Source organism: Zonotrichia albicollis, chromosome 1 (assembly GCF_047830755.1).
Source record: "Zonotrichia albicollis isolate bZonAlb1 chromosome 1, bZonAlb1.hap1, whole genome shotgun sequence".
In the NCBI taxonomy this organism is placed as follows: Eukaryota; Metazoa; Chordata; class Aves; order Passeriformes; family Passerellidae; genus Zonotrichia; species Zonotrichia albicollis.
This window is the reverse complement of record NC_133819.1, coordinates 37,107,134-37,133,839: the sequence shown is the minus strand read 5'-3', so window position 1 is coordinate 37,133,839 and position 26,706 is coordinate 37,107,134. Positions and strand designations below refer to the sequence as shown.

The window sequence follows — 26,706 nt, the reverse complement described above, 5'->3', positions numbered from 1 at the left end:
GTACTATTAAAAAATTTAACAATGTTTGAGAAAGTACAAAAGAAAAGGGATTAAAAGCCAAAGGATTTTTAAGTCTATGAAAGAGAAATTGAAAGCAGTATGGTTTCTTCCTGAGGAAAAAGGGCTAATTCCTGGCATGCCAGTAAGGCTGCACTCTTTTCAGGATATCACTGATTATTGCTAGGCAAAACAGCTACTGGTACAAATGGTTCCTGCTGTGCTAGGCAGACAGCTTTAAAATGATCTCTGAGATCCCAAATATACTCGAAATGCTGCCTTAACACTTCCTAGCGCTTGGAAAAGATACTGCAATGTTTCCGGGTGGAGAAACTGGGTTTTATACAGATTTAGCTTCAAGTAGCAAGAGGTGCTTCTCAAACTGGTTGAAAGCAATGTGCTGTGCCTTTTTAGTAGACTATGTTATTTTGTATTTTAAAATTACTTTGACAGTTTCAGAAGAAAGTATTTTTCTTTACTACCAGTATTAAACTGTTCAGCAGATTAAGTATTTTGTTCCACGTAGTTAGGTAGGAATGGTGTAATGCTTGTTGCTCATTTAAATGGCTAAACAGATTTATTTTTCCTCCCATTATATATTCCAATATCTATGTTTTAAAGAAAAAATTTAAACTGGAATGCCTAGCTCTCATCATTGTTCCTGGATAATTCTGAATGTCCTAGGGTGACTTTAATAATGAACGCTAAATTTAAACAATGGATAAAACAAGACTTCTTTTCTGATTAGAAGCTGATTAGATTCTTATTTGTACATATTTTTCTCTCCCTGTGTCTACTCCCTTTTGAAATTCAAACTTCAAACCCAGATATCTTCCTGCTTTGACTCTTTCTAAACACCCAAAGAAGTGAAGATGAATATTGGCTTCTTGAGAAATGGAAGCTGTATTTTGGCAGAGTGGAAGAGCTGCCTGGCTTGCACTGCATATGGCAGCTTCTCTATTCCCTTGCTTGGTCTTTCATTGCTTCCTCTATTCTGGTTTATCATTAAGTCAGGGAGATTACCAGATAAAATGAGTTGTCTTTGAAGCTCGGATTAACTAACTGCTGGTATTCTGCTTCTTACTGACTGCATTGTTGAATGAATGAAACAAGGATTGAGCAGGGACAGACTCTTCATCGATCATCTATCAACAGCTCTGTGGCCATTGGTATTGTGGTGACAGATGTTTCTGATTTAATGGCTTTAGAAACAAAGCTAGTTGCAGAAAAAAAAATCCAGTGCAGCTAATCTGAGTTCAGATTAAATCTATAGGATTTGTGCAATGATATGATGATTCAGTTTCAGTGACATAAATCCAGGAATCTGGAAGGATGTGCAATTAGCTTTACCATGTAAGAGTAGGAAATTTGGTCATTTGCTGGCTCTTTAGCCAGCTCTTTGGTAGTTCCAGTGACCAGTTTGTCTGGGTAAATTGGGACACCAAGATTATTGCTATTAAACACACAAGGATAAACAAGAGAAGTACAAAGGACTAGAGTATTTAAATATATTCAACTTAACAGAAGTCCCATGAGATTCAGTCTAGAAAAGGGATTCCCAAAATGCAGTTTTAATAATAATTTGTGGCTCTTCACGGGGAGTGAATCTGGTGGGAAGGCGAGGGGAGGCAGAGCGGTATGAGAGGAAACTTGATTAGAAGTATAGAGCACCTGTCCTACAAGGAAAGGCTAAGAGAATTGGGATTTTTCAGCCTGGAAAAGAGAAGGCTTTGAAATAACCTTCCAGTACCTAAAGGGAGGCTACAAGAAAGATGGAGAGGGATCATTCACAAGAGGATGTGGTGACAGGACAAGGGGTAATGGCTTCAAACTGAAAGGCAGTAGATTTAGTTAAAATATTAGGAATAAATTCTTTACAGTGAGCGTGGTGAGACACTGGAACAGATTGCACAGGGAAGCTGTGGATGCCCCATCCCTCAAAGAGTTCAAGGCCAGGCTGGATGGGTCCCTGAACAGCCTGGTCTAGTGGAAGGTGTCCCTGCCCCTGATAGGGGGGTGGAAACTGGATAATCTTTATGGACCCTTCCAACACAAAGCATTTCATGATTCTATGATTGTTGGATGTGGACTCCGCCTTCAGATTGGCAAAGAGTCAGGATGGTGCCAGCATAATGGTGACAATAAGAAAATCAGGTCTGGAAATCACTGCTTCAAGGAATTAAAAATTACCAGAGACAAACTGACCGACTAGCTATTGATTGAGAGAAAATGGAAGATTGTGGAAATCCCAGGTGGCTGGGAGAGGACAAGCAGGTAATGTGTACTGATGAAAGGAAACCTGAGGTAGCATATATGATACTGGGAAAAATATTAAGCATACAATTTCTATAAGCATCTAAATGGATAGTTAAAAGAGGACAGGTGACATTATGGTTCTAAAGAATAAACCATAGCAAAACTATAATTCTCTTCTTTAACTGAAGAGCTGTTTTAAAATATAAGAAGAAACTTTAGATGTAATATATATCTTGTCAGAAGACTTCTAAGATGTTACTGTCCATCTGACATTCTTCTAGAACCACAAGAAAATATAAAGGGAACATAACCACCATAAGCTGGATTCTTACATGATTGGAAAGATTTATGACCAATAGCTAGCTGTCATCCATGGACATTTTAAGATATTCTTTTCAGCACCCTATCCAGATCTGTTTTTATTTAATGTTTATTTTGAATGTCTAAATGGAATTCATGTTCGCTTTTAAATATCAGTAATATGAAATTCAAGAAAGATAAATGTTAAACATTACATCTGAAAAGAAAATGTCAGAGGCATAAATATAATGTTCTGTCTATGCAGAGTATTATAGAAAATTGTCTATGGAGGTCTGCTAAATGACACTTTGTGGGCATTAATCATACTCCCAGGATATATAAACAGCATATCTTCTTTAATTGAACTCTATAAGGGGATTTTCTTCACAAGGAATTACCAGAGCTGCTTGACATTGTGTGCTTTGTCAGTGACTTCAAAGACTAAACCAAAGACAATTCAAAAGAATATTGTACCAGTGAAGAGCTTTTAGCAAACGTAATGGGCAAAGAAATTGAAAAGAAATTTGGTTTGCTGAGATCGGCTGGAATAGCATGTTTCCATGTTAGAAGGCAAACACCAATCAACTTTTTCTTATGCTCTTCTAGGCAAAAAAGAAAAAGCTGTGAACTTATGAACTTGCATACCCACAGGCATTCACATTTAGATATTGGGTAAATAGATGTTATGAGTACAGAAATATTTTGAAATGCCTGTTAGATATTAACTGGACAAACTTCATCATCTGTCATGGTAATAATATTTTTTATTCAAATTTGAAGTCAGCTTTTGGTGTCCAGTTGATTTGTATACTAGATGGCTACCTCTTGGTTAATTCCTTTGTCTCATGTGCCTTTCCACCAAGGAAAAGTGCCAGGCATATGGGCACTACACCACAGCATATGGGATTTATGCCATGTATGTGCAGTGTGCTCTGGTTAAAAAAATATAACCTAGGCTTCAGAGCATCAACTATTTTTGTTACCTTCATCAGCCAATGCCTATTAAACTAACATTAATAGAAGAAAAAAGGGAGCTGGAAAGGCTTCTCTACAGCTATCAATGTATGAGTGTAGAGAGATAAAACAACAAGCTTTGGAAACATGAATGTCAGTGCTAAAAGAGATGTATTTTTAAAAATCTCAATAGGCAAAGTGAGTTTAGTCTGCATGTAGTGTTTAGAAAGCTTTTATTTCTTCATACAAATGATACTTGGTTTTATGTTTTTGCTTTAATGTGAAATTTACATGGCTAAAATCCAAAATGGGTAGATTACTTTTAATAGTCTTCATCATCTATAAATGTCATTAGTTCACTTTTTGTCACATTTTTCTTGATTGAAGGATATTTTACAAACCAAATCACTGCGATAGCCTTGCTGCAAAGTAATTTCTCTTGTGTGCTGGTAGAGTTATGAACTTGTTAAGAAGAGCATGTATTTAATTACTCTAAGTCAAGCGAGTTCATTATATGAACTCTCATGTCGCAAATTGAACTTTAACAATATATCCCTTATGTAAAACTAGAAGCCTGACTGGCTTCACCAAATTTTCTTTAGTGGCCTTGATTATCATTTGCATATATTTTTAATATTAAAAATGCTTTTTTTTCTGTACTGAGAGGAGAATGAAATTGATTTTTGACAGCTGGAATTGAAATACATTTAGAAATAATATATGCATAAAATTTATGATTTGGAAAATAAACATATTTGTTTAGGATTGTTCCTTTTGTTAGGTGAAAATTAAATATTCCCATGAATATATTTTCTCAGTTCTGCGTAAGTGCCAGATGCTTATTTTAAGTACTTGCATTTAAAACCTAAAATTAAAAATAGCTGAATTTCCACTAAGTGCTCCGATGTGGAGCTAAATAGAAGGCAATTATCTAGCTCAAAACCTGACCCTATTCATATTTCCTCATGTTTGTTTGTTTTTCAGTTGAATGGGAGAAATATGAGTACTGTGTTCATTATACTGTTTTAGTACTGTAATTGTGAGATCTACTAATATGGTAAGACATTAAGACATGGAATCAGCCCCCAGATTTCTGAAGCTGAGGGAGGCTGCACTGAAGCTGGGTTGCACAACAAAGCAACTTGAGTTTGTCTTCATGCACTGTATGAGATGGCCTTTTTATCTGAGCTCAAAATCATGTACCTGTGTTTTTGAATGGAGAATGTGTATTTAGGGGAGGAAATATGGCTAAATATTGGCTATTTTTCTTATTTTAACTGATCTGTTGTAAATAATTCAGGTTTGGTTTTTCAAACTGAATCAAGGTATTTCTCTGCCCTTTTCATGCAGTAGCTTTCAAATGATAGAGAGTTAAAAGCCTTAAAGGATACAGGGAATGGGACAGTGATAGGCAAGTGCTTTAATCTAAATGTCTTGTCCATCTGTATACCTCAGAAAATCTGCTTAGTGGTTTCCTATTTTTACTTTGTGGGCTCATTAGTAGTTATCTATGATTGCATCAGATAAGTGGTGCTTCTGAAAATATGATAAATGTTCAGATACACTCATTTGATCAGCCTTTGCAGACAAATGCATTGGAAAGACCAGGTTATGTGTAGAGATCTCTGCAAAGGCAGGACACAGTGTTGTAAGGCAGAATACTCTTCCTGAATTCTTGCTCTGCTTAGTTTGGAGCAGGTCCTTGAATCAAGCTTTCCCCAGCTCAGAAAATGTACAATGCTGGTAAATATTCAGTAACCCAATCTTGAAACTATTGCTTAAATAACTCTGTTTTTACTAGAACAAGAACCTGAACCCCTAGCTTTCACCTGCCATATACTGAAGTTACTGAACTATAATGAATGTCATGCCTGCCTTATTCAGTGATTATTTATTCTAAGAAGAAGGGACAAACATGGTAGGAGATAAAGTCGTCCAAGTCCACTCTACCTTGCAAATAATGAACTGGGAGGAAATTCCTGTATCAGCTTGAATGCTCAATGAGCAGTGAAGTTAGGTGAGGAAGTGAAGGAAGTGATTAACTGGCTGAGCAGCCAAACCATGGAGCTGTACAGCAATTAGGGGTGTGTTCAAGTTTGTCTCACATCCACTGTGCTAACTCTGGAGATTACTCTCCTTAGAGGAAGTCTGTGCATCCATTACTATAAAAGTTAACAAATCTGAAAAGTGAAATCAACGCTGACTTCTGTTACTCTCTTAGGTAAAGAAATGGCCTTTGGATTATGTAGTGAATGCCATATACCTAAAATACTGCCAAGAGCTCAGCTGTATTTCTAAACTAGATATAGCTAATTTTGTAGAATTTGCTCTGGGCTAACATTTTGCTTTGCTTTGCTAACAAGAGACTGTATTGAAAATCTGAATGGAAAGACATGTCTTTTACCCCCCATGAACAGCTGAAATGTTTCTAAGCTAACTAGTGAACTGTTGTAATACAATTGCCTTTCATGAAAGCAGTTATTTTTGCATTCATTCACTGATTTCTGATCTCCACTGGAAAATGTATTAATGACAATGTTTACTGCTGCTGGCTACTTGTGACCTGTTTTCTCATATTTTCTTCACCAGGAGGAGACTGCATGTATTTAACAGAGAGCTTTGTTTCTGACTCTCCTGGTATTTTAGCTACTGCTAGTAGTCCGCTGCAGCATCAGTGCTAAGTTCCCATTACTGGTCAAATGATGGAATGATGAAAGCACTGGGTCTAAAAATATTCTCTACTTTTTACAACAACAAGAAACTTCAAGCAGCAGCTACTGTGGATCAACAAGGCTACCCAGAAGCTCATTTGGGTAAGAAACAACTCTGTACTATCACTTCAGAAACTCCAGCCGGGTATGTTTGAGTACACGTAGAATACGTAATTTAGCAGCCGTTCAGTCATGCGGTTTCTCCAATGTAAATTTTCATCCATGGGAGGACTTGGAGGATACCCATCCATCTCTGGGATTTGAGCCCAGAATATTACCTATGAAATCTAAATCTCGTCCTACTGCCTGCGTTATGTTAATGTGAACGAACAAGTTGCATAACATTTTGTTCAGATAGTATTACTAGGGCAAAATTAAAATTGCATGTGGAGAGAAACGACCTTGAACATGTGCAGGTTTTTTTCTTTTTTGATTAACATATTGCCCTGCTCCAAGATTTATTTATCACTTTTCACCAGAAAAGCAATGAGAAGCTCAGAACTGTTCCAGTTGAAATGTTTGTTTAATCCACAAGATGCCTGCCTTGGAACATCTGTCACCATGATATACTTTCCAACTGCCTCTTGCAGATAGCCATATAATACATCCTCCTATTTTAAAAATGACTGTCCTCAAAAGGGATGAATCAATATGACTTGTGTGTTTCAAAAGCATTGGATAGGAAATATAATTTTCTATCATGATGGTGGTGTCAATGAACATCTTGAAGGTTTCTTTTGAGTTTTTTTACCAAATCCTATAAAAAACACATAGTTTTTCATGACCCATAGTCAATGGGTCATGAGACTTCTTTCTGAACTCAACAGTTGGACGTACAAATGAGAAGATGCATCCATAGTAGCTAACTAACCACACATGCAGTCTTAGCTCAGGATATTTAAGTTATCTAATCAACTTAAGCTGACTCAGGATGAAGGAGGTTTATAAACTCAATACTTTGTAAGTGGGAAATAATAGCTAGATTAAATGTACACAATAAAGAAGGAAAAAAAAGAACCTGGACGTTTCTGGTAACCAAAGAGTTCAGGGAAGAAGTGAAACTGAGTGGTGGGACTTATTTAAATGTTTCCTCATGTGGAAGTATAAGGAACTGTCTCTAATCTTTTCACATTGAAATCCACAGTAGGCTGGAACAGATTTTAGTCTTGCAGTACCACTGTGAAGTTATCTGTTGCTTTACTCCTGTTACCTAAAGTACTGCCAGGGCTGTGTAAATGAAACGGTTTAGCCACAGAACATCTCTTTAGTGTTGGATTGATAGCTGATTACAGGCTTGAAGTTATTAAAAAGGGAGGAATAGAAAATGTCACTGAACACTGTTGGCCCTGCATTCCTCAGGTTGTATTGCTTGAGCAGAAAGGGATGGAATTCTCTTTCATCCCAAGGAGAACACAGGTAAAGTGATTTGAATCATTTTATGTAAATTTGAACGTGAATGGATTTGCATTTCTTTCAAAGAAATTCTGTAAAAGCACAACACACTTCAAGACAAGAAAATATGGGAGAAGGAACTTGGGGAAATAACGAGAGGAATGAGACAAATAGGGGCATACCCAGAAGAGACTAAATCCTAAGAAAACCAGATACACTAACCTCATTCTGGTTTTAGTCCAAGCATGTGACACAAACTTTTGTGTAGGTTTCACGTAGAAAATTAATCTGAGAATGAGTTAAAAGCCCCAAGCTGCCCTACATGTAGGAGCCCCATCCAGTTCTCTAAACACATTTATCATATTCCTGAGTTTTCTCCAGATTCCTTGAATCATTGTTAATATCCTTCAACCCCCACAAAATCTTGTTACCTCATTATTAAGCCTGCTGATCTGCTGTTTGGTCTCTTCTGCTTTGATAACGAGCACAGCAGCACCAATTTCAGCCTCTGAAAAGAATTCAAATTCATGTAAATGACAAGAGTATAATCACTTAGATATGATCATACTGTTCTTGCACTACACCAATCCTTTAAATTTAAACCTGTTTTGCAGTTGGCTAGAATGAAAATTAAACCATGTATTTAATGTTCATTTTATAATGTTTGAGAGAAGTGCATTTAATAAAGTCCATACTGCTCTCTTCACTCTGGACCTGAAAGGAATGAAAATGACAACCTTGGTGCCATCCACATGACAGCTTGACACTTTTAAAAACCGTAAATATGACTAAACTTAAATTATTATTTTCCTGCTTGGCTTTCAGAGAAACAATATACATCCTAGTTGCCCCCATGATAAAGGCATTTAGCTATGTGGGAGCTGTTTACTTTTGAAAGAGGGGATGCTGGAAACAGTTCCTCTGTCTATTTTTAAAATTCTTTTCCCCCCCATCTTGACAAATTCTATTGCTTTATGGTGCTGCTTCACCAACCTTTTCAGTTGTAGGCCATTTATTACTTCCTAAAACCCCTTGTAGATCAAGGTTTTCACTCTTTTAAAAATCTATATAGTTCCATACTCCTCCACTTCTCTAAATATCTTTAAAAATCTTGAGAGCCAGGTTTACATATGGTTCTTAATTAATTGGGTAGGTTTTTTGTTTGGTTGTTTTGTTTTGTTTCTTTTGTTGGTTTTTTTTTTTGTTTTCTTCTTATTTATGGCTTGTTTTTTTCCCAGTTTTTACATTCAGTTTTGTCCTTGTGTTTAGCACCTTCCATGACCAAAGGTTTGGGAGCATAAGGCAGATTGTACAATTCTTCTGGTAAAGCATAATGCATGAAAAACCAGTTCCTTCCACAAACTGTTTTATCACAACTGTCTGTTAGCACAAAAACAACAAATGGCCTTTGGGACCTTGTTGTGTTTTTTTTACAATTATGGCACTGAAATGGTACTGAGAGTACAAATATATGTTTAATCCATTTCTGCCACTAGTGAGGATGAAAGAAATAAAGGGGAACAAAAAGCAGTTATGAAAACTGTTTCCTCTAAAAGGTGATTTTCCCAGGCGATGCTCACCTCCAGTTGTAGGAGATAACCTGGATTCCTGCCTGAGCTGATCAGAGCTGAAGTCAAAGGTTTGGCTTTCTTCATTATGGTTTCCATCCTCAATCCCATCGACAATTCTGTTGAGAAAAATTGGAGTAATGGAGCAGTTTCATAAACATCATGTCCATAATGATGTTGTAATAATTACTCCTAAAGGGCATATTTTTAAACAATGGTAAATTTTTCACAACATTAAGTATAGAGAAAAGCAGAACCTATTATATTAGCATAACTTCTTGTGAGTCACTAAAAATGAAAATTACTGATAATGGAAGGAATGCCAGGCCAAGTGTAATTAACTGAGATTTCAAAATTTTCATGACTTTCACAGCATATTCTAGGTCCAATCTAAAACTACATGGACTATATTTTGCCTTTCATATTTACAGTAATCTGTTGCAACTCCTCTGCAACAGAGGCTTCATTATGCTCTTGTCCAACTAAAATCTCCTTGCCCATAAGTGGGCTCTTATATTAGGTTTACTTAGGCAGAGCCTAAGCCTGAACATAATAGCTTTATGAAAACATCTCTGTAAACTTCAGTCAAAAGTATCATTTCCATGCAAATAGTTATTCTAAATTTCTTTAAAATGAACTAGTTCGGCCAGGGAAATCTTGTTTACGAATTTCATATAGGAAGATGCACAGACCAGTCTCCAGTGTCCCAGTTACATTAATAATGGTATTGGATCTGACTATTAGAAAATATTTTTTTGCCAGTTATTTCTACCCGTTCATAGCAGTTATCTGTAATTTGTAGTGTCAAGAAAGCCAAAGGGAAAAAATAAGGAGCAGTATTTTATACAATAATCAATTTCTGCATTCAAAGAATAGATAACAGGTATTGGAGGAATCAATACACAGTATTAAAAATATATATAATGATGACTTAATAATTTTCTGCTCTCAGCTAAAATAAATTGTGCTATAAAGAGAACTATATTAAAGTCAATAAAAGAGAATCATACAACTGTCAGTTGACTGATATGAAGCATCAATTTCTTGTTTTGTCCAGGAACAAGCTTCATATTCTGTCCTACAGCAGACAGATGAGTTAAATACTAATCTGGAAGGGCTAAGATAAAAAATTCTTAGCCTCTCAGTCCTTTGGGATAAATTTGTGATAATGGACATTATATTTTTCATCTAATAAAGATATTATCAGGAAAGCTTCTTGAATGGAAATGCCTGGAGAAAAAGAACAAACAACACAGAGATATCTGTGATGTATTGGGCTTGAAAGATCCATGTAACTCAGACCTCTGTATGAATACCATGTTTTTTCATCTTTTTTGGCTCTTCCTGTGGATTTAGATCTCCATGCCACGTCTGAGTGTTGATGATGCCAGTTGGATGTTACTAGACTTGACTCTAATCTTAATCAGCCTCTGGTAGAAGAGGAGACTCAAATGTGGTGCTTGAGCAGCCCTGGCCTATACTGCTGTCTGCAGCTGAAAACCAGAATGATTACTTTGTTGGAAATTTGCTATAAAACCCGTTTATTGTCATTTGGCCTCACTGCTTCAAAAGGCAAATTTTAAACATCAATATCACTTTTGTAGAGGTTTCTAATTATATAAAATGCTAACATTATAGCTGCCTTTAAAGCACACAGGAGAAAGCTTACTCAGATGTGACTTGGAATTTATACATGCTACATTCTTTATAGTGTTTTAAGATTTAGTCTAAAAGGAAATTATATTAGCACAAATACCTAGTCAGGAGTGCCAGGCTTCTCTGTGGAAAATATATAATGTGCAATATGCTTATTCATATACAATGATCTGGCTGAGGAACTGCATAACCTAGTAAATTGAAAACATGAGGGGACAAAGGTAATTGGTAAGCCTCATCCCTCTCTGAATCAGCTATTGTAAGCCATGAATTTTCTCCTGAAGAAAGAAAACTCCACTCTTAGCAGCCAAAAAAGAGAGAAAAGATTAACATGTGACCTCTTCTATCCAGTTGCTTAGGGCTAGAGTGCACTCCTCTGTGCAGGTCTAAGGAGATTCAATTACATAAAACCTCCTCCTAGGGCTGCCTTTATTATCACTTACATTTTCTTCCTTTTGGTGCTTTTCCACTTCACAGGCAGAACCCAAAAAGCAATTGGGAAGACCAGGGCTGTATTCTAGAAACTACAAATCTAGCTTCGGTTCCTTGCTCAAAGAGCTCTTTAAAAATTTGACCCAGTCTCTGGGCATTATTGCTTTCACTGTGGGGTACAAAGACAGAACCTGAAGCACCTGTAATGAATTCTAATTAGTTTCCTCTAGGAAATATCCACAGCAGAAGTTTCTTAAGAAACTGTGGTTATACACCTCAGACAGCACTGACTGGATATTTCAATCAGAGTCTTGACTTTCCCTTGCCTTCCTTGGCGAACATTTACCAAATGTAAATGAAAATTTTAATTAAGCTCTTATAAATTTTAATTAGAGTCTCATTTTCTCCTTAATGCTTACAAGGAAACACTTAAGACTATTTTTTAAAGTGGTATTAACTTGTCAGTTTAAATATTCTAATAATATAAACTCCTTCTAGGACATAACATGAAAATGTTTTGTCTGGAAAAAAAAAGGCTGAGAAACATGCATCTTGGTCCAGTTTTCCAGCCTATTAACAGGATTAGCCTACAATTATAAAATTATTAATGGAAACAGCAAATAATATATTCAAACATATATTTTCATATTTCCTTTGGCAGCCTTAGATGCCAACGTCTGGCTGCATAAGTTCAGAGCAAAAATGAGCAAGACTACATTTCAGCAGAAAACATAAAAAGTAGTTTTTCCCTGAATTGCCACTTATTTTGTGAATGATAATGACCTTTACTCATAGCTGACTGAAATAAATTCCTATGAGATCTAGAAAAACAAATGAGAAAATATCACATAGTGCTATGGTTTTGTTGGCATAGTGCTGTTTCGTCAAAGGTTGGACCTGATCTTGGAGGTATTTTCCAACCTAAATGGTTTTGTGATTTCTATGATTTTATGAAAAAGTTAATTGTTTTGTATCCAGGTACTAGTTCAAACGTGTCTGTTCATACTGTTAAAATATATCATGAGGGGGAAAGGGTTCTGTGTAATCTTCCATGTCATTTTTATAATAGTATGTCTAGGAACTCGTGCTTTGACAGAGTTAAACAAATATCGTTCAAGCTGTGGGTACTTCACATTTGCAATGGCAAGTTCGTGAAACTTCTACTCTGCCTCTAATGAATAAAGGAAGCGCTGGAACCTGTAAACCACTTCAATTTATAGAAGACAAAGCTTGAACTGGAAGATGAGTTACTGCATCTCCTTGTACATATGCTTGTCTTTTCCCTAAAGAGCTGGTATTAAAACTAGGATTGCACTGCAGCAATTTAGCAGCAGGTTATATAAATCACTTGTAAGTAGAGTACAAATTAAAAAATGGAAATATGTAAATTTTACACTAGTAATACCTCAATAAACTGTCATACAATGCTTCTTTGTGTTAAAAGACACAGCAAAATAGATTTGCTAAACTCTGTATTTAATGTCTGTATAACTTCCATTATCAGATTTCCTGTCTCCTATTAAAAAACCCTCTAAATATTTTTCAAAATTGCTTAGCAATTGTTTTCCATTATAGTTCTGTACTACAGTATTTTTTTTTGTATTTTCTTGGCTATGCTATCGTTTCATTCACTTGCTTTCTAAATTTTTCTACCTCTGATGGACTCAGAATGTTTCATAGTGCTATTGCAGAAATGAATATTATAGACAAAATGATACCATAAGGCCAGACTATTTAAATAGCCGTTTTTGCAGTTGCTCACTTTTTTTACTGCCCTTTTTGTGGGTAAAAATACTTTGGTTTGCAATAAATTTCTAAAGCTATAAACTTCTGCATAGTATGCAATGGTTCCTACTATAATGTGGGATGAACATAAGTATAAAGTATTAAAGAATAACTCTTATAGTGACAAAATAATGGTATTTTTAATAGGAGTCACATTATAGATAGGAGAATGACCATTCATAACTATTACCTTGGGCTCAGATCAGGTGGGCCGCTGGCAGTCAGCGCTGACAGGTACAATTTAAGGTTTTTATCCTTCCTTTTGGAGTAGTAATGGATCTCTGTTTCATGTTTGGCTCGTGAGGGGTTGGAACTGCAAGCACGGATGGGGGAATGGAAGGGTACAGTTCCTGAGGCCAGCTGCTTCAAGTTTCTCCCTAGGTGGCTTTTGCTGCTTGCAGTCTTCTTCTGCTGAGAGCTATTTGTGCTTCGTGTATCAATTGGTGAAAGGCTGCTGCTTTCTTCTTCTCCCTCCTCTTCCTCATCTTCATCTTCCACAATTGAAGGGAGTCTCTTTTTTATATTGCCATTTCCCTTGAGCTCTGTCTAAAATAACAAATAATACGTAGTACTATTTGTAATATGTGTAAAATTCAGAGCCTGATATTGCAGAAACCCATTTTTTTCTGCTGTTCATTCTGGAACAAATCCAGACCTAACACAGCTTTCATTTCTCATTAGAGAGAGCGTTTTGGAACATATCCATACCTTCAGCTATGGCTGTATGTGCAGATATAAGAAAAATACAAATTAAAAAAGGTCACTCGTGATGCGGTCAGCAAACCCACTGCAATGTTTTCTTACCAAGAAAGAGTACACAACTAATTCTTACAAGCCATATGCCATATGTACACTTGAGAAGATTAATTTTGTTTAGCTGAGACATTATTTCTTGAATGTTATGCTACCAGAATCTTGGTGGTCCACAGAAGAGATCTGAGGCTGGTTATTCAAATAATACCACTTTTTCACATGGAACTTTTTATAATGTATAAATGGCATTTACATCAGTTAGCTCAAGCCCAATGGTTTCTAAATTTTTGTAACTGAAGTAATTGCTGGGATGGTAGACAGACTTTTCAGTTCACTCCAAGTCCTGTTAATGCACCAATAGTGTGATGGTTTCAGCTTCAGAGTTGAGTCATCAGAAAGCAGAGTTCTGTCTGGTTTTGAAAAAAAATGCAATTTAGATGCTTGATGTTGGAATCATGGAAATTTAGAGCCAACATAGACCTGTGCTCTATAATTTATGTATTAATTAAAGCACAATGTAGGTGATCAATGGTTTTTTTGGAGTAACAAAGTATGCTGATCATGAGTGCTGACGCGTGCCAACATAGACAAGATCAGACCTTAACTCAGAAATTGTTCCATTTATTCCCATGGTACAACTTTCTGTATTGGTAGTAGGTGAATGGCCTATGGCAGACTCAGGTTCTAGGTCAAATTAACAAACCAAATGCAACTTCATGGTTTCAAAGCGAGTTGTTTTTTTAATTTTTTTTTTTTTACAGGCTAGTCTTCTTAATCAAGCTTGATTAAGGCACTGTTAGCTTTAGATAGAAAACCTCAGATGACCCTGCATAGTCAAAAATCCCACATTCAGGCCAAGTGAGATTGGCTGGGTGAAAATACAGATTTGGGGAATTTATCCAAATATTCTAAGCCCCTATTAGCATCTGTCTAAATGTTCTGCAGCATAGGTTTAATTCTGCTACAACACACTTTGGTTGAATGTACGCTTTTCTCTTGGTGTGTGTTGACAGATTTAGTAGTATCTTTTAATTTGAGGTATATATGAAGAGGTAAGAATTCCAAGTTGTGACAGAAGGCATGTCTTTATAAAGTAGAAAAGCCTTGTTGTCAACTGTAGTAGTCATTCAAAGTTTGTAATGATGATTAAATTGTACAGGACCTGGCACTGATACTGCCTATACTCTACAGAGAACAAATTTTACCCATTTTCAAAACTCTGGCTTGGGTAGCCATGTATCTAAAATGTATAGGAGGATATTCAGATTTAGCACCTGGGAAAAAATGATCAAAAGCTGTTACTCATAAAATGGGCAGTGGCAGAACTATCTGCAGGATGCTATTTGAATTCTCATTCTGAAAAAAAATTGAAGTCTGTTTTCAAGAAGGAAAGGAAGGAGTTTGTTCTGGTTATAATTATGTGCATGTTCAAAGTGAAGCTTGGCATAATTAAAATGTGATCAACATACCTGGGATAGTGTAGGCTTGTTGGATAATTTTGATATTACCTGCAAAAAACAAACCAAAGAGGTAGGAAGTATGTACATCTGTGCAGTTTGGATTCCAACGGGATACAAACATCTAAACAAAAACATTTATGTCAATACAAGAAAAGACACTCATAATAAAATGGCTGTATTAAATTAAATGATGACATAACACTGAACTAAGGATAATCCTTGCAAACAGGTGGTGTGAGAGTAAAAAAACACGTTGTTTCATCTTAAATAAAAAGCGAGGTAATAAAAAATAAATTATTTTACTTTAATAAAAAGTAAATCAAGACTCCAAACCTGCAAATAAATGTAGATGTATGAAAGCATGGCTGGTAGATTTCAGTGCTGGTTTGGTGGAAGTGCAGGAACAAGTGCTCTACTTTGGCCCTGCTTAGCTTTAACTCCTGTGCCAGCCTAGTTTGTATGAGAAGATGAACTAAGTGTCTTCAGCATCTTTGAGGAATTTACAAAAGCAGTGGTGGGACTGAAGCAAGTAGGAGCAAGATAGTCCTGAGGGAGAGTTGTCTAACCTATTCAAGGGCCTAATATTTTCTTTTCTTGAATTACACAGAAAGTAAAACAAAAGAAAGGGAAAAAAAAATTATGCAACTTTCAAGAATAACTACTTCTAACAAAATCCAGTGGAACTACTGAGTAATACCTGTTGTGAAAATTCTGCTGTTTATTTGAATGGCCACATCTTGACTGTGGGCAAGTCTCTGGCAGCCTATACACTATATTTATAAATATTTCAGTCTGCCATGTAAAATTTTGAGAGATTTTTTTCACCTTTCCTAAACCCACATATCAAGGCAAAAAGTGCTGTAACCCATCAGTCAATTTATTTTTCTCCAAACATAGGTAGAAATTAGGCATTTCTGAAAGTCATTTGAATGAATGTCTCAGTTTGTTTGACAAATGTTTTCAGAAAACCTAAATATTCAAATTTAGGCACAGATTTGAAAATATTAATTGTGCTTAGTTTTATATGTCTTTTTTTTTGTTCCAAGTCTTTCAGGTTAACCTAAAAACTGTTTTGTAGTGAGGGTACTGGTAGTGGTATATTATACCAATACAGAATATTTAAGTTCTTGTAAGCAGAAATCCTACTTCACAAGAGCCAAGCCAGTAGCAGGTGTATCATTAAATGTAGAAATACTAATAACTGCCAAACAGAACAACTGCAATAATGAGGCTATGTAAACAAAATAACTGCTGTGTTCTTACTGAGTTAGGTAGAGTACTAGTGATATTAGCAGAGAATGAGATGTCAGATACTGAAATCTCATAAGTGGCATTTTAATCTATGTCAACTGAAAAATCAATGTCTTCAAGATTAAGGATGAGAGGAAACTAGAAATTTGCTAAAATATTAAAGTCAGGATTAGGAAGTACTACTGGCCTTCTTTGCACATATGCTTAAAATATTAGTTAAAAATTGTGCCCAGAATTTTGGGACATCAGTTTGCTTGGCTTCTAGGCACATCAGGAATGTTAAATAGCAGCCTTAATTAAAATTCCAGGCAAATCCAAAATATTAGCAGCTTCACAAAAAAACATCTCAGAAAGTATGCATTTTCCTGCTGAAGGCTTTAGAAGTGACTTGTCACTTGTAATTCCTAAAGTGGGCGAAGATTTCTCTCACTTTTTGTTTCAATGTTGCTGTTTTTCCCTCCTGAATACTTGTTAATCCTGACTGTACACCTTGAAAACACAGACAAAGAAATCATTATGTGGGTTTTAAGCTGCATGACCAGTTGCTAGCACTGCGCCCTTGCTCCTGGACCTCCATGCTGGTCCTCAGCACAGGAGCCACAGCCACTCATCGATCCCACTCTGCTCTGTGTCACCCTGCCTTGGTCACTGCAGTGGGGGGAAGCTGGCTGCACAGCAAATGGGGTCACTGGCAGCGCTTGGTTGCCTTGTGACCTTCCCAAGAGAAGGGTAAAGGAATTTTTGAAGGCAGGTTGCTTTTTGCAAGGAGAGGAGGGAGTGTTCTTAGGAGGCCATGTAGCAGAAAAGAGTAAGTACGAACACAGAGCCCATGATGTGAGAGGCTGCTTATCAGACTTCTCCTGCTCCCCCAAACAACCTCCTTTAATCCACTGGGGACTATTTATTCTAAAATATCTATATTTTCAGACTGAAACTATGGAACAATAAACTATGGACCAATAAGCTACCTTTCCTATGGAATAAACTCCACAGTAAAAAGCCTTTTAATTGCTTCTGTATAGATACACAGCAGCCATACTCATTGCCTGTCCTGCACACACAACAGGGGCCTGGGCTCTATGGCTTAGTAGCTGAAAGCTGGCAAAAGAAACTAATCTGTGCCCAGAGAGAATTCTCAAGGATTTTGCTTCTAAACTTGTTCCAGCACCTCCTCTCTGTCTCTCCCTTCAGTCTCAAAGAGAAAAGATGAAAAAGAACTTGGACAAAGCCAGTCAAAGTGCAGTAAATTAGAAGCCCTCATTAGGCACACAGCTTTATCTTTGTAAAAATGTAGTATCAGAGTAAATAATTAGGAGGTATTGCCCTAGTTTCTAGGACACTAAAACCTTTTATTTAGGGCAACACACTAGTGCAGTCTTCTATGAAATGCTCTATTTTTTCCTTATGCCAAGAGTGTGCCAAATACCTCATACGCCTGCCTTTTAAAAGAAGTACAACTCTTAAAGGATAAGGGCTGCTGGAGGAAAAACCACAAATATTTAACTTACTATGCATCGAGAAAAAAACAGAAAGGTTGATGTTAGCATGACTAATGTGAAATACAGGCAAAGAGCCGAAGTAAAATATGATTTCAGCCCTGGTTTCTCTTTATGTCCTGTGAAACCAGCTACAAAATTTAATTTTACAAGACAAAACAATAATAGATCATGTATCAAAAGCAGACTCATAAAATTCTTCCATGTATGGAATCACAAATCTAGAATCTTCCAAATTTTTAATATCTTAATACAAAGATTTTAAAATTTCAGTAATCCTTAACATTGCTTATTACAAGCACAAAAAGAACATTTCTCCATCTGAAAACACAAGTGGTTTGCTGTTGAAAGCAGTGGTCTGAAAATTTTTTCAGTGTCAAGAGGCAGTAGTCATTTGTAAAGAATCTCTACCAGGAACTGGGACCAGCTCAGGTAATTAGCTATACAATGATTGAAGAAGAATTCCAATAATAAAACGCTATAGAGAAAAATATAGAGACACAGCTAAATTGGAGGCCAATTCATTATATGTCCAGTCAGTAAGTTTGCATGCTGGGGCTCAATAGAATGTTACCAGTGTTTGCTGGTCTGAATCTTGTTGCCTTCACAAATAGTAGGAATAAAAATAAAAACATAATTTCACTTATTTTATTGTAATCTTTGGTACTAAAACACATGAATAATTCTTTATACTGAGGAGTCAAAAGGATAAAATACATTTTCAGGAAAGGATTTGAAATCAAATGAAACTGGAGTATCAGTGTTCTTGGTCAGCATGCAGAAATGGTCAAAACCCATTTAGTAGCACTGGCAGGGTGGGCAAAAGCCCCAAGAATGCAGGCCAGATGTTCTATTCTTTGCAAATTTACTGTATGGTAATGGAAAATATACAAGCACAGAACAGGAGATTATGGTACTGCTGCAAAACTTAATGCCTCACATGCGCTCAGGCCTCAGTTTTCTGTAATTAGGAAATTTTAAATGAAATATCACAAGTCCTCTAAATCACAAAAGACTTAATCACTCAGAAAGGACTTGTTAGATATAATTGTTTTATACTGAGCAATTTGCCCTCCCCATCCCCTTTGTGTTTTTATTTTTTTGTTTTCTTTTTAAGACTTTCTATTGTTCATTGACTTGTTTCTGTATTTTCACAGGGTTATTCTTATCTCTCTTAATGGACAGATAAAGAAAGAGTATTTTGTGGAAGAAGGCATTTCCAGCATTCTCATAATGCAGACTACATTGAATAGGCAGCAAAAGTTGAACAGCAGATCTGTCACAGGTGTTTTGTCCTGGGGAGACAGTAATTGTGAATTGCCATGAGCTCTGCAATCTCCTGTTAAGTTGCTGTCCTGAGAGTTTTGCTTCTTTGTAATTAACTTGTGAAGTTGGTACAAATGTTCTGTAACTGACTGCTTGTGGTTAGCTCTGGATAGTTTGGATAGTTTTCAGTTTTTTTGCAATTGAATAGTTTCTTGGTTACAAAATTCTCACATGAGCTTTTATATTTGGTATTCAAGTTTACTTTTCATATATTTCTTTAAAACATGAATGTTAACCTCACTGCATTCATTTTTTTTTAAATTATACTTTATTTCATTAGCAATACAGGATATATTGCATTTCTTATTAAAAAAGATTATAAAGAAAGCCAAAGCTAATATTTCTGCCACTTTTGCCACATTAAGAATAAATAAATGGGAAATGTGGATTGTATAATTAGTATTTTTTACTTTTTTTCTATATGCTTACATCCCTTTTCTGCACCCCAAAGCAGGAGAACAAATTAGGGTCTCAGCTGCTCTAAAAATGCATCTTTCACAGTAATACTGTAGCTCTGTAGCAGTAAGAATGAAAAAAAAAAAAAAGAAAAAAAAAGAAAAAGAACAGTCTATCAATAAGATGAAAAGAAAACAAAAGAAGGAATTGTTAAAACAGACAATAGACCTGGCACTGACTGTACTGTCTGGCAGGTTGTATTTTTGGAAAAGCTTTCAGATTACTGCAGAAAAAAGATATGGTTGATAAAGCTTGTTAATACTCCTACAGTTTGATTACAGTCAAGTAAAGACTTACATAATAGAAACTACAATAAAGGCTAACACCTTCCAAAGCAATAAAACTTATATGCTTAACTTCAAGCAGCTCTAAAGTTTTAAACACAAATATTTGCATGATTTGCCCTGGATTGATATTCTGCTAGACTCCTCAATTTGAGGCTGTAGATACAGTGAAGGAGTTGTGTTTTATTGTTAGCTTTATCTTTAAATGAAACTTCATACTAGTATTTCTGTAAATTTGTATATCTAACTTCAGACAGTGTCTTGAAAAGAATAGAGTGGGACAATGAAGTGGATATTTCAGAATAATCTCCCGTTTAAATTATTACTGCCAATTGCCTATTTGTACATATTCCCAAAGCTGGCCAGGTGTTTTGTTAGCACTCACAGCTCAAATGAGTGAATGAGTGCTAGCAAGGTCCTCCCTGACGACTGCAGTATATCCGTGGAGAATTTTTAAGAAAATTGCTTGAATTCTTTGAATTAGCATGACATAAAAAGAAACACAGTAATAGAAATCCTGTATCAGTTTTGGACAATGGTGGAATGAACAGTGAACATAGTGTGATTAACAATGGACTCTGCCTCTGAACACTTGTTATCTATGCAGTGCTGTACTGTATGTACAGTATATATGTATAAAATGTATGCACATATTTATTATTAAAATCCTGTTATTATTTACTATTGTTTGAATTCTCTGAATATTTTCAGTGATATGGTAAACAATGACAGGATCATAATAATATAATGTAATTTATGTCTTGGATATCAGATCTATTTTCAGCATAACTGCATTTGCACTTATGTAGGCCAGTTTTGTAACTCTGGTTTTACTGGATAGAAATAAAGATGATTAAAAAGAAAAATATGCAGATATTTTTGATATAAGTAAAACTTTGGCTGAATTTGTACATAAGTAATATTTGGTTTTATATGCTTTCATATCTTTGAGCAGAGTGGTGGGTCTAGATGACCTTCAGAGGTCCTTTCCAAGCTCTGCTATTCTACTGCTCTGTTATGTTTAAAGAAAAGTTGCACTAAAAACATTACCAGCTCAAAACTGAGAACACACACTTGCATCAATGTAAAATGCCAGTTTAATACACAACTTGCACAGATTATAGACAGTTTTCTCAAAGACTACACTACATTTATTTTTACACATTTCAGCCTCTATCCTGAGGTTAAGAGGACTCTGCAAGTCATGTAGAAACGTCACCACATAAGCCACTCTGACAGGACATTAGATATCAAGATAGTCTGCCCTCAGAACTAATGTTTTTATAGAAGACATTGGGGTACTATCATTTTCTTCATTAATTAGTACTATATTAGCCAGAATAATAAAAGGACAAGTTATTGTAAAAGAGCTTCTAAATTTAAGGTCCCCAATGAATCAGTGCTTTATCAACACAAAACAAAAGGAATAATAATACAAAAAAATTTAAAAATAATCCACTTTCCAAACTGATATCATTTGAAGTTTAGCTGTATTAGAATTAATTCTATTTTCCATTTTTCACAGTGTAGAGACAAAGAATATTAATATTGTAAAAGTAATATTATCATGTTCCCTAAGGCACTCTGAGACATACTGGAAAAAAGTTATCCCCTAGCATGCCTGTCTAATTAAAATATAAATATGGTTAGATTTCAAGGCAATACTCTGAAAGCCAGGAGCTTTTCCTGTCTAAAATTCTGTTTGACACAGTGTTTTATACCCTCCTCATACAACCATCTAGAAACATCAATAAGCTGCTTTGCTAGCCTGGATTTTTTTCAATGTGTTACCCTCATGTTAAGCTTTATAATCTGATGCAGAATGTAATAATCCCAGGAAGTGAAATGAATGGGTCTGGAGTGTGCTCAAAAAGAATCAAAAGCTAAAATTAGAAGTAAAATTTCATCACTTATTTAAACATGTTAATTCTAGTTACTAAGAAATTCTTTTGTATTTGTCAAGAAAGTGCTAAGGTCTACTTGTGAAAATCTTTTAATAATAATGTAAAGCTTTTAATAAATAATATAAAGCTCATAATTCCTGTCTCTTAATCCATTCACAAAAGCAAAAGAGTTGGAATTTGGGGATGAGTCACATATACCTAACATAGTCCCAGACTAATGTAAATAGGTTAATTTCTTCCCCTCCTCTTTGTCCTTTTCCATATCTTCTGTGATTCACCCTTACAGTGAATCAGCCACTTGTTTTAGGTGCAAAATGGGAAAGACGTCTAAAAATCCAGAAACAAATTTAAAAAATTAATAGAAAAGATTTCATAATTGCTCAAGTCGTGATGGGATGAATCTTCTAACTGGAAAATGACCACAAGTCAGCAGAATCAATTACTAGACACAAAACCAGACAGTGTAGGTGTCTGTGTCATTTTTTTCAAAAATATTAGAATAACTGAAGGCTACAGAAATGAAACAGGAGATTATTAGTGAAAAAAGATTCTTTGGGTAAAGATACTAGGAAAGAAAATAAAAAGGCCAACCAGTCTATCTTTTTTGAATTACATGTTTCTTCGTTGCCTTATTTCTGAGCAGCGTGCCATATTGAAGAATATATTAGAAACACAACAGTGAGGTGATTGTCTTGAGGGGAAGAGATGGCTCAGAGGCACCACACATCAGGCTCACCAGTAACTGCTAGGAAAAAAGCTTTATGAGCTACCAGACTAGAAAAAAAGACATCAGACTGGCCTACACTATAGCTTCAGGTCAGCCTTGCTCCCATAGTAAATGAAGAAGTTAATTGTCAGGCTGAGGGTCTGGAGGAAGGACTGACTGTAACTCTGCACAGGGAGGAGGCTAAATGCAGCACATTTCCTTGTTTGAAACAAGCATCCAACTCAATAGCTAAAGATCCACCAAAACATACTTATTGTCATGAATACAGGTAGGAGACCTATGGAATAACTTACAGAGAGCTATTGGTCAGAGCTCATTCCCAAAATGCATTGCATCCATTTAATAATAAAAATGAAGTGTAAAACAGGTGAATGAACTGCTTTGATTTTGTTTTTTGCCAGTGCTCACACCCATGTACAGCTGCATGACTTGTTCCATAGGAATAAAGAAGCTGAGCTCATTGTGTGAGTGCTGCCTTGTTCAGCAATAGAATAACTATTTTTTTTTTTTTGTGAAGAGAAGAGAGAGAGAGGGGGAAGTAGGAAAAAATTCCAGATCTCCCCAGAAGTATAAATGAAAAATCTGAGTAGCTTGTAAGATGTGAGAGCCCTGAGTTATATTTGACAGCAGCCCTAATTGGAGAGTAGTCCACGCACAGAGGCAGGTAAGAGACCTATCCAATGAACATAACAGGAATCAAAGCTAATTATATGTTACCAGTTTGAAAATTTAGTTTTTGACAATATGAGGAGCACCTTCATTCCTACACTATAATCACTGAGAATTTGAGAAGTTTATAGATTCCACTTCATATCAAGATGTATAAAGGAAAAATTAACATATGTTGTCCTTCAGGCAGAAGCAGTGGCTGTTCAGCCATCAGTCACTTAGGGCTTCTACCAGAACAACCAGAGCAAAGGGAACCATGTGCGAGTGGAGGAAAGAGAAAGACCGTGAAGAGTTAGTTCACAGTTTATTTTAGTTGTTTATTGGGTTTTGCTTTTTGAATAATCATACCGATAAAATACTAGACTTCCATGGCTTTAGGTGATTCATTCAATTCTTTATCTGTTGTAATAATTGTATAGAAACACAAAACCTGGCATTGACTGATCTCTTATTCTGCAAGATTTGTACTTACTGACAATAAACACCAGCAAGTTACAGCTGCAATAATAATACATGATCCTTCACCAGAAAAATCTGTTGACAAAGATGGGTGCTTAATATGCTCTAAGCATATTTAAAAATTACAAGTTTTCCTCAAATTTATCCAGCCCTACTGCTAAAAAAGGACTGATTGACTTTTTTAAGGTAAATCACTTCATTTTACATAGCTGCTAGGTGTTGTGAAAAAACCATTTCCCCTATTAAAAAGTTGGTTGGAATTATTTGGGAAATGTTCAATGAAAATTACTTATTATTAAAATATTTTGCAACTTGTGACTGTCATACACGTGTGCAGGAAAAACTGGGATCTAGGCTGGAGTAGAGGAATAGTGACTAAGTATGGCAGCGCAGTAAGAGCTGATTTGGAAATTAATTTTTTCAATGCATGACTTTTATTATAAACACTCAGGTAATGCCCATGAAATAAGTTGGTTTGGTTTTTGGTTTTTTTTCTTTTTACTTTGGAAGTTAGACTCATCAATAAGTGTGGCATTCACATTCTTTGAACAGAGAGACATAATTCTCTCTCTCAGGGGTTTTTCCTGGAGAAGCACAGAGACAAGAAGAGAAAAACAATTCTTATCTCTACTTGCTGCTCCTGTTGTTTTGCACATGTGGAATGTGTTAGGAAGATTGCTTACCTGAAGTTATTTGTATGTTGGATTGTGCTGAGGATTATTTTTTTCCCTTGGCCAATTGGAAAAAGCTGTGTTCTGACTGTCGGGAGACAGTCACAAGTTTTCTTTAGTATTCTTTACAGTATAGTCATAGTGTAGTATAATGTAATATAATATAGATTAATTCAGCAATTGTTCAGCGTCTGAATCAATGGAGTCAGGTGCCAATCATTCCCTGCATAGGGGGCACCCTGCTTTTCGATAAACAAGTAATCATGTGACTGTTTCTATCAGGTTTTCTTATCTCATAAAACTTGCCAAAGTTAGAAACAACTTTAAAAAAAACAACTTTTTTTCCCCCTAATGTTTATAGAGCAGCAAATATGATAAGTTGTTTGCTTCTTTAAAGTGAAATACTATTTTCTATGGAGATAATCAGTGCATTAAAAAATCTGAAATTTCACACTACTTTCAATGCTGATTCATAATAGATAATCAAATATATAATAGAAAGTGTTATTGCTATATTGGAAAACAGCATTCATAAATTCAGATTACCTTTAGTAGAAATCTAGATCTAGAAAATGCATGACTAAAAAGGCAAGAATGAGTTCCTGTCAAATATGTAATCTACTAGCTGAAAACCAAACAGTGTCAAGGCAGGATTTGTTCTCAATTTTGTGCTTGCATTCAAAATATTTTTTGCTATTAATTTTCTGACTAAAAGGGCAATGACAACAGTTAGAACAAAGAAAGATAAAAGTCTTCAAATAGCAGCTAAAATGACATGGAGAAGAATTACTCATATGCTTTTAAAATACTTAAGGCTTAGCTGGAATGAACCAGAAAGCTCAGTATATTTTAGATTAGAATTTGTAGACATTTTGCTTCCCAAGATGTGCCCTCTATTGTGTCCGCCAGAGCTTAGAGCTTCTTTCACTTTTACAAACAATTATTTGGTCAGTTGTCAGATTTTCCAATACAAAATAAGGAGCATCCCTTGGAATTTCTTAGATATTGCTAATGACAACCTGAGCTTTATTATATTAAAAATTCCTCACAACTCAGTCATTAAAATTTAATAAATTCTAAACACCAGCCTCTTCAAAGGACAAGAATTAATCCCTATTTGTAAGATAATGCTTTCCAGAGGGAAGATGAGGGCAGATTCTTTGGCTTTACTGCTTCTTGGTTGCTAGATTGCCTTTTAAAATGTATTTGTCTATTTATTTATTTTATTATCAAGGAGCCTGGCTAAGGTGCACTAAGACTCCACGTTCCCTACTGTAGAAGGAATCTACCACATTTTCATGAAACCTTGTCCTTATGTTTCATTTACACTGCAATGCACTGATTGAATCAACCCTTCCTTGTGTTTCACAGACAGAGTGTTTTCATTTTAAAGAACAGCTTCCTCTTTGGGGAGAGGGGAATGAACAGCTTTTCTAGGAGCCAGAACACTACTTTTAAGCCTACAAAAGGAAAAGCAGATTCTTATTAACTGTAAGTCCTATCTACAAACAGAGATTTTTAGCTCTCCAGGAATATAACTTTTTGAAAATGATTCACATCGATACAGCTTTAGTGAGACAAAGATTGTGCCTGCATGTACCTTGTCTTCCTTTGGGACTAAATTAAAGCTTGATGATATAGGTTTTTATCAGCGTGACTCTAACCAGCTTTTTATTTTTTTAATGTGAAAAATCTTGTCTACACTGTAAATTCTTTTGTTCGTATATAAGAAATAATTAGAAACAATAAACTCTTCCAAAGCCTACAAAGATATTGTCCAAACATTTACTTATTCTGAATTCTTCACAGCATATTCATAGGATAATTCAGAGTTATGAACAGCTGCTGCTACTCTCTAAATGCATCAAATAACACATTTTCCAGGGGTGGTGGATAACAAAATAATTTCTAGTTTCTGTCATATTAATATATGGGTATAAATGTATCCACATACCTTTTAAGAACCTTCTTCTGAGTGCTCAGCTGTATCAAATCAGATATGGGTCATTCTCACTGCCTAATACATATGAAATCTGTAATTCATACTGAAAAATTATACCGATAGGATGAGGCATGCGTCAAAATCTGTGTCACTCAGCAAAGTATTTCCTTACTATGACAACATAGTCACAGACTTAGATAAATTGGTAGAAATGGGTGAATTGTTTTAATGTCAAATCCAGCTACCAGAAAAATTAG

General features: G+C 35.6%; 1 protein-coding gene across 3 annotated transcripts in view; it reads right to left on the bottom strand.

Moving 5' to 3' along the window:
• Nucleotides 1-26,706, bottom strand: part of KCNH8 (potassium voltage-gated channel subfamily H member 8) — a 177,275-nt gene that overhangs the window by 6,413 nt on the left and 144,156 nt on the right. For 2 of the 3 annotated variants that reach the window (XM_074538270.1, XM_005480926.4), the window contains 4 exons: nucleotides 15,274-15,312; nucleotides 13,242-13,597; nucleotides 9,191-9,297; nucleotides 8,042-8,118 (listed from right to left, as the gene is read on the bottom strand). In XM_074538270.1, coding sequence (XP_074394371.1) covers nucleotides 8,042-8,118; nucleotides 9,191-9,297; nucleotides 13,242-13,597; nucleotides 15,274-15,312 — 579 coding nt within the window. The remainder of the gene's footprint in view (nucleotides 1-8,041; nucleotides 8,119-9,190; nucleotides 9,298-13,241; nucleotides 13,598-15,273; nucleotides 15,313-26,706) is intronic. The other variant, XM_026799499.2, reaches the window with a different exon arrangement.